The following is a 9035-nucleotide window of genomic DNA, read 5'->3' as shown; positions in this document are numbered from 1 at the left end:
CTCCTAGGTGTTTCACCTTTCAACTCAGCTCGCACCCTCAGCCACTCCTCGCCCTTGCATGCTGTTTATTTTCTCCTATGCGGCACAGAGAGTGAAAGAGAGAGCCATATGCAAACAAATATTTGACTCAAATCCAAAAGTTTCACGAAAAGTACCTTACCTAAAGAATCTCAAAAAGATTATATTTAAATATCAATTTTCAAAAATCGTGGGTATATAGTACATTATTTTCTATAGTGAGGATAAGAACCACCTTCAACTTGCCGCTCTTTCCTTCTTACAATTAGTTTCAAGTATTGAGAGAGAGAGAGAGAGAGAGAGAGAGAGAGAGAGAGAGAGAATAATAATTACATGTTTAGCTTACTAAAAAATGATGAACTTTAAGACCATATTAAAAAAAATATAAATGGGTATATACAATGATATGGCCCTCATGTGTGTGAGGCCACTCTATGTTACATGTTTAGCTTACTGAAAAATGATTAACTTTCCGGCCATCTACAAAAGAAAGATAAATGGGTGTATACAATGTAATGATATGGCCCTCATGCATGTGATCAGCCCACTCTATGTTGCACACAATAGCTTATGGTAGCAAATAAATAGTGATTTCATCTCTTTAGTTAAGAATGAACTAGTTAAATTGGGAACGGTCCGAGTGGACGACGGGGAAGGAGGGTTCCATGTTGATGCCACAGAGTCCGTCCGGGTCGGTAGAGCCGCCGCGCTGCATGCGCACGTATCCATCCTCGCCCCATCCGCTGCCCCACGAATTGCGTACCACCCAGTACTCCCCTTGCGTGTCCTTCCCGTAGCCCACCACAAGGACGCCATGGTTTAGGCTCTTGCCGCAGCTTCCAGTGAAAACACCCTGCACGCAGCAATGGGTGCAAGTTTTCTCAGATCGCGTTGTAGGATTACATATACGAGGTACGACAGAGCAGAAAATCACACATACGCTTTGGTACAGTTGGAAGTCACGGCTGCTGGCGTCGATCGCCACGCTGACAGGCTGATTCGCCACGGCCTTGAGCAGAGCCTGCTCGTCGGACTCCGGCACATCCTGGTAATCGTCGATGGTCGAAACGTGCTTCTTCATCAGAAACAGTAATTAGCACAGTAAGCGGCATGCGAGACTAAGCAAACCTAGAGCTCCCGAGTAGTATAATCATTTCACCTTGCGCCTGTTGCAGCGGCCGCTGCGAGCGGTATAAGGGTAGTCAGCTTCCGTGTCCAGGCCGCCATTGTTGATGATGAAAGTGTAGGCATAATCCATCAGGCCGCCATTACAACCTTGGTTGTAGGCACGGTCGCAGTCCACAAGCTCCTGCTCCGACAGCGATAGGAGCTCCCCTGTGGCGATCTGGTGGGCGGCCTCGACGGTGGCCACGGTGGCGAAGGCCCAGCAGCTACCTGCATATACGTACAAGAGTGAAAATTAGACTTTCGTCTAGTTTCTCGGATATAGGGTTTATACTAGACTGCTGTGGCTCACCATGCACTCCAGTACATACCGCAGGAGCCTTGGTCCTTGACGGGGTTCACCACTGCGCCTCGCTCTCGCCAGTCCACCGACTGCGGGATAATGACGGTGGCATTTTCGTACAAGAAGGGGCGTGGTCGCGAGCTGGGAAGCTGGATGTGGCCATTCAGTCCGACGTTGGTGCGGTGGGCGCGCCGGCGCACATGATCCACGTAGCCGCCGTCCTGCAGATAGGCCTGGCGGAACTCGTCGAAGGAGAGGTGGGCAAAGCTGTTGAGGCCAAGCTCATACGAGGCGCCTTCTTCTCGCAGCTGTTTGTTGCGTGCTTCGATGTAATGCAAGTTCTGAGTGAAGGCCTCCAGCCGCTCGGCCAGCTCGTTGGCGCTGCGCCACACTTTGTTGTGCTTTGCCATCCACTCGCTGAAGGCGCCGAGGACAGGCTCTGACCTCGAGCTGGCCGACAAGGGCTCACCATTAATATGACGCTTGAGCCCAAGTGCAGGCTTCTCCTCACTTGTACTGGTGACCGGCACATCCTTGTCTTCTCGCAGAAGCGCCATCTCCAGAATCCCCTCTACCTGCTGCTCAAGCAAAGCTCCCACTTTAGCCTCCACATTATCATTAGGGATGTCGAATCGAGCCCTCGACGTCCGGCCTGCAGCTGCTTCTTGAAGATGATTACTCCATGCGGCCGTCAATGCGACCGTCAGCAATAGCATTGACACCACTCTGTAGTTGATCGTCATCCTGGTCTAATTCAGCAATGGCTTTATGATCTCACGTACAGATTCTTAGGTTGTGAGCATGCTCCATAATTAGCCGCTCAACCTCGAGTCGGCCTACCTGGATGTAAGAGAAGCCAATTTGTCTAGCTGGATGTAAGAGTAGCCAATTTGTCTGTATAAAACTTTCGGAAACAATTATGTAGCACTTAAACTTATCACGTGAAAAATATGGCTTCTATAATGTCCATGATTCTCCGATGAAAGTAAAATTAGTGAGTCACTTGTTGTCGCTAAGAAATGATTCTGATTTTAATAAAAAAAAATCTTTGAAAAGTTGCGTTGTAAGCTATATGAAGCTATTAGGTGCCACAAACCTTAACAAAGAATAATTGTATGATATTGAATCCAAAAGCTTATAAAATTAGATACCCTTAGATTGTTAAGAGGAAACTAAAAAAATTGTCTAATAATATAAAAATCTCTAGTTATTTACTATGGTCTTTTATCACTTTTTGTAGAGAGAAAGTTCAAACTCAATTGGAGAAGGAAGAGAAAAAAAGGTCACGGAATTTTTTATTATTTAAATTATTATTGCGATTATTTTTGCTATTATTATCGTGTTTATTTTCGTTAATTATCATTGATATTATCGTTCTTATTTTCGGGGGTGCTAAAACTTTCAAATTTTGATTTAAACATTCTTCCTTCCTCTTTCTCCTCCCTAAAAAAATTTTGGTGTTTCCTTCTTCTTAATAAAAATTAATGAATATTGTATGAAATTTTTAAATTTAAAAAAGAAAAGAGAAAGAAGGAGAGAGAAGGAGAGAGAGAGAGAGAGAGAGAGAGACGGAGGGATAATAAGATTACACGTGGTTATAACTAAAATAATCACAAAATTAGAGAGAGGAAGAGAAAGAGAGAGAGAGAGAATGATTACACGATCAAAAATCTGAATTAATTAAAGTATTCAAAATGTTTATGAATCATCTTTCAAAAGAGAGAAACGAAATTATCGTTTGTGGATGTGTTGGTTTCATCATCTTCGAATTTGTCATCCTCTATTTCATCATCATGACAATCATTTTCGCTAAGACTTGCCGTCGTCGGACTTGATTTATCGATCTCCCTCTCCTCTGTCTCTACCTAATCCAAAGTTGGAGGTGGAAGAGGGTTGAAGATGGTTTCCACTTCATTAGTAGAAAAAATGGTTCTCCCCCGAGGTATTACAGAAATGACGAACCAAAGTTTTGGTTGGTGGATTGTTGGGATATAGATGACCTATAAAAGAGAATCTCAAAGTGAGTAACATTGGTATAATTAATACTACAAGCAAATAAGAATAAAAAAGGTAGTTGTCACTCACCTGCTCACAGTTGCGCGATAAAACTAAATTTTCATACCTCTCTGTGTGATGCACACTAGAGTCCACCATGTAGAGGCGATTCTCATGTCGTCTAGGCACATTTGCAAACCACTTCCACTCAAAGATGAAGGTATGAAAGGTTCTAAAATTAATCTTTCAATAGTTCCACGGTACTTGACTTCATCACCGTCTGTGTCAAAAACTATCCATGATGGCACAATCCATGGTGGTTCTACGCTGGTCAATGTGGCACCGCGTACGAAAGTGACGACCCTTTGAGTAGATAGAGTTAAAGGAAAGGTACTACAAAAAAAAATAGAAAGATAAAATCAAGAAAAAAATCTATAATATGGTTTAGGTATATAAGTACTCTACATTTGGCACGCAACCTCGTGCATGCTCCCATTCTTTGTTGGTGATGTCTTCTCCGCGCGCTTTTGCTTTGGCCGTTCTCTCATGAATCCACTCTGCACTAATGAGATACGGGAAACATGCAAGGTGTTTAGGCACTAGGGGTGCTTTCCTTCCTCCATGTGATTGTTTCCATGCTTTTCTCTCTTGCAAACGCCTTGCCTTTGCCACTATCCACAAATCGACCCACTTAGTCATAATCTTTGCATTGAGAATACGAAAGTTATTGGCCACTCGAAATAGATTCATATCCATGCTAGCTAGTTTTCCCTTTCCACTTGGCAAGTGTAAAGTCATTCTTGCATATTCCTCATCTGACCACATGCAAGGCATTGAAGGATAAACTTGTGCCAAATACTCTGAGATGTAAACAAATGCCTCTTGCATGATCCACCCTTCAATCATACATGCCTCTAGTTGAGACCGTAGCCGCACAAAATCTTTGAGAGTCTTTAAAAACCTCTCTAAGAAGAACATCAATCGTGCGTGCACTACTCCACATATAGCAATCTCCTCCACCACGTTCGTACAGTTCAAAATGATCAACCTATGGAAATGCAAGAAGCGCGGGCATGGTAGTTTGTAGGCAAATGGCAAGGGCCTTGACCATATATTGATGCAGCTGGGAGAGGTATACCGAGGTGGAGCACTTGCTAGTGGAGGCTGTCAATGTTTCGTCCTATCACAGGTGGCAGAGTCACGTGTTGATATCACAAGCTTGGGGACGAGGCAAGGGATGCTTGAAAGAGGTGCTATGAAGTTTGTGATATGGGATCTTGGGCGGGGTGTTTGCACGACATTCTGTTGCCACGGCGTGTATGCCAAGTAGGTGATCGTGATGATCGCAATTGTTTTTAGCGAGGTCTCATTTGAAGAATGCCACCATTCCAAAGTCTACTTTCATGAAGATGCGCAAGGTCTTGCATGCTCGCCATACGGAAGTTTGGATTTCTGCATCACCGGGTGACGGTCAACATCATGTTCTAATGGCTTTTTTTGCTCGTGGGAACCTTGCCCAAGCCAGAAGTTAAAAAAGGAAAAACAAAAAAGCTTTAAAGGTTGTTACAGGACAAAACGAGGGAGGTGGCCGGCTGCATGACAGAGAAAAGAGAAAAGTCGCCATCTGAGTGGGAGTCCAAGAGCAGAAGGGGTGGCCAAAGATAGGACGGTCCGCCATTGCAGTAGGAGGAGGAGCCGAGGAGTGGCACCAATTGCACGGCGAGGAGGGTTCAGCCCTGAGTGAGACGGAGGCAGCCAAAGGGGGCGTGGCTTTGAGCAGTAGATTGGAGGTTGCCAAGGGTTAATTGGGGAGTTGATTGAGGGCCATCTGTGGGGCGGTAGCATGGCTTGGAGGTGAGAACAGGGTTGCAGGTTTGCAGCATGGGGGGCAGTTGAGGCGCCATAAGAGGTCGACCACAGGAGGGAGGCCGCCATAGTGGGTGGGCTGGTTGAAGTCAGAGAAGGAAAAGGGAGCGCCAACCCTTCTGGAGGGGGCGCAATTTACAATAGTGGGTGGGTTGCCAGTACCAGGGAGCAAGGCCGCCATGTGCTGAAGAGGGGTTGCCAACGAAGGCAAACCAAAAGGAGGGTCCAATGGGTGAAGGAGGCCACCATCTGTGACTAAAGACGAGCAAGGGGCTGCCTATGCATGAAGAGGGGAATGGATTGAGGAGATATCAACAAGGGCAGTTAGCGGTGTTGTTTGCAAAGATCAAAGGGAAACCAAGGGTTGCTATCTGTGTGAAGGAGAAGCCGTCAAGAGCCTTAGCCATGCGAAGGGACGACCATGTGTGAGAGATAAAGAAACCAAAGCAGGGCCTTCAGAGCCGGGGTGGACCACCGGCTGCATGAAAGTGATGCCTTGAGAAGGAGGACTGGGAGTAGCAGGTAGCGCATGGAGAGAGGTGTTGAGAGCCTTTGGAGAAGCTTTGGCTGAGTACAGAACAAGAGCCGAGAGAAACGGTATGAGCATCAAAGGGGCCGCTGCAGAGCTGCTTTGAGAAATCTTGGAAAGAGATCGCCAGTGCGGAGAGGATCAAGCGACACGAAGCATCATGCTATGAAGTTGGCAACTATCGAATATGCCATCATTGTATAGATTGGGCTTATGTGGTACATAGTTGGGTTGTGGTTTTTTTGACGAGTTTGTCGTCAATATTATCTGCCTCGTGTCTGTTGCCATATGCCCGTGGTAGCGGTGGCTCCGAGATTGTGTGTATGTGAGTAGAGAGGGAGGTAGAGATATTGTGCGGGCAACTTGTATGTGTGGTCGAGGCGTGTGTCTCCTCCTTATGTGAGTGCGTTTACCGATTGGGGAGTTGTATGCGTCCATTGATGTTGGGATATGATGGTGTTTTTGATACGTTTATTGTACTGAAGTTGTTCATGGGCGAGTGTGTGTAGCCGGGATTGCTCGAAGGCGGTCTGTATTGTGAAGGTCGGTAGAAAGTGTGCATATATGTGTGATTCTATGTGGGTAGGGGTGCGGATTATTACCTTAGTCTATAGAGAGGCAGTGTATTATGTGCAGGGTGTTGTTCCCTTTCCCCCCCATCCCATCAGTGGTGCCCCCCACGAAGGACCTACTGATTGCTCCTTGGTGAAGTCGAAGACGGTGTCGCGGTTTGAAGAACAGGATCTAACAAGAATGGCATGGTTGGGTTTTTTGATTTTTACAGGTGTTGAAGATGCCGAGGTTTGGCTGCAAGACTATGGTCTATTTCTGCTGGCGAGTGGCTTGTCAAGAGAAGAGGGAGTGGTCCAAGCTTTCCCGCTCCTGATTTGTGGCAAAAGCAAAGGTATGGTATGAGGGCTTGCAGGCTGAAGAAAAACAAGATTGGAGCACATTGGAAGCGGCATTCCGAAGCCGATATGTAGCCAACACACAGTGGAGTGAAGTGAAGCAGATGATGGACAACTAAAGCAAAGCCTTGACAGTGATTTCCAAGCATTCGTGTGGGAGTTCAAGGCCATATGGAGCAAGTTGGTTAAGATAACTGCTGTAGAGAATGCAAACTTTTTGAAGATGACCAAGTTTGTGGACTGCTTGCATGTAAAAGTGTGAGATAAAGTCGAGATAGATGGGCCATACATGTACGAAGAGGCAGTAGCCTATGCACAGAGCACGACGAAGAAGGTTTTAAAGAAGCAAGAGGCAAAGCAGGTTCTAGCGAGTCCATTGGTGCCAAGGCCAATTGCTAGGGAAGAGCTTCAGGTAATCTGACCCTTTGTTGATGCACATGTGGTAGCAGCGAATGGGCGTACTGACAGAGTAGAGGCGATACCATGTGGGACTATGAGGCCTCAGCAGCTGCAGAGAGGAGTCTACCGAGTACCGCCTGATGTGCTTGACCAAGTCACTTCCGAAAAGCAAGCAGTGGAGAAGATAGCTGAAGTGCCAAAGCCGGTGAGTTTTGTGGAGAAAGCCGAGGTCTATTTGAGCTATAGCAGTGCCTTGGATACGGATAACACATGGGAAACGGAGTCTGCTTTCTCAAGGTATGAGACATATGATGTTATGCATGTCGATAAGGTGGTCAAAGCGGAACAGATTGCAGGTGAAGAGACATTTTTTGTGAACCAAGAGGTTGGGCAACCCTTTCTCTTGCCTTGTGATGGTCAGGCCATGTTGACTAAAGAAGAATGTCTTGATGAAGATGATTGGGGATTCCATGATCCAGTGCTCGATGTAGATGACAAGTCGCAGGTTTTGGTTGCTAAAGCTATGGCGAGAATACACAAGGCTTGCCGCCTTTGCCAGTGATGTTTGAAGAGTCTACAGGTGAAGATATGCCAGTGTCTACTTTGGACGATCAGTTGCCACAGGTTGGTGCTATGTTGTTGGTGGATGTGCTTCTGAAGGTTGTTTTACAAATGCCATTATGCCGATTGCTACAAGATATCTTGTTTGAAGACAATCATGATATGGCAAGCTCTCTAGCCGTTGGCGGGGAGACATGTGATGTAAAGGTTTTTCGGGATGTGCAAGCTTGTGTTGAGCGTGGAGATGGCTCATGCATGCAGTTTTTTGAAGCATTATGTTGTCAAGATCTACAGGAAGGATTGGCTTATAAGTTTACAAGTGCAACGCTAGGGTGGTTTGTATAAATTTTACAAATGGATGGTGATGATCAATGCCATATTTTTTATCCAGGTGGAGTTTACACTATGCTTGGTATGGCTTTCCATTTGACCCAGGCGGGTGTTAGGGCAGGTAGTGAATCTCTCTCTATCTATCTACTGCTTCATATAAATACTATCTATCAACTTCTTATTATGCAATTCTACTTTACCTAAATAATGCCATGGTTGAGCATGAATGTTCAACAAGGGGTTGGACAATGATGGTACAACTAAAAATGGTTGACCTATGGAAGTGCAAGAAGCCCAAGTTGTTTTTAGCGAGGTCTCATTTCGAGAATGCCACCATTCCAAGGTGTACTTTCATGAAGATGCGCAAGGTCTTGGATGCTCGCCATACAGAAGTTTGGATTTATGCATCACCGGATGATGGTCAAAATCATGTTAAAATGGCTTTTTTTGCTCGTGGGAACATTGCCCAAGCCAGAAGTTAAAAAAGGAAAAACAAAAAAGCTTTTAAAGGTTGCTACATGACAAAATGAGCTGCAGTTCAGGAGGTGCGGGCTGCATGACAGAGAAAAGAGGAAAGTCACCATCCGTGTGGGAGTCCGAGAGCAGAAGGCGTGGCCAAAGATAGGAAGGGCCGCCATTGCAGTAGGAGGAGCCGAGGAGTGGAATCAATTGCATGGCGAGGAGGGTTGTACCCTAAGCGAGAGGGAGGCAGCCAAAGGGGGCGTGGCTTTCAGCAGTATATTGGAGGTCACAAGGGTTGATTGGGGAGTTGATTGAGGGCCATCTGTGGGGCGGTAGCATGGCGGGGAGGTGAGAACAGGGTTGCAGGTTTGCAGCATGGGGGGGAGTTGAGGCGCCATAAGAGGTCGACCACAGGAGGGAGGCCGCCATAGTGGGCGGGCTGGTTGAAGTCAGAGAAGCAAAAGGGAGCGCGAACCTTCTGGAGGGGATGTTGTTTACC

At 46.2% G+C, this 9035-nt stretch overlaps 1 protein-coding gene and 1 pseudogene across 1 annotated transcript; one reads left to right on the top strand and one right to left on the bottom strand.

Annotated features, from left to right (window-relative positions):
* Positions 1-634: 634 nt before the first annotated feature.
* On the bottom strand, positions 635-2229 carry LOC147455968 (cysteine proteinase COT44-like). Its single transcript, XM_086513785.1, has 4 exons — positions 1515-2229; positions 1178-1413; positions 959-1093; positions 635-871 (listed from the first exon to the last, which is right to left on the bottom strand). The coding sequence occupies exons 1-4, from the start codon at positions 2227-2229 to the stop codon at positions 635-637; spliced, it is 1323 nt and encodes a 440-aa protein (XP_086369911.1).
* Positions 2230-5090: 2861 nt separating this feature from the next.
* LOC147455967 (uncharacterized) lies at positions 5091-8610 on the top strand (annotated as a pseudogene).
* Positions 8611-9035: the final 425 nt, after the last annotated feature.

This window comes from Adiantum capillus-veneris, chromosome 6, assembly GCF_014529385.1.
Source record: "Adiantum capillus-veneris isolate H3 chromosome 6, ASM1452938v2, whole genome shotgun sequence".
Lineage (NCBI taxonomy): Eukaryota > Viridiplantae > Streptophyta > Polypodiopsida > Polypodiales > Pteridaceae > Adiantum > Adiantum capillus-veneris.
This window is presented reverse-complemented; position numbering and strand designations above follow the sequence as displayed.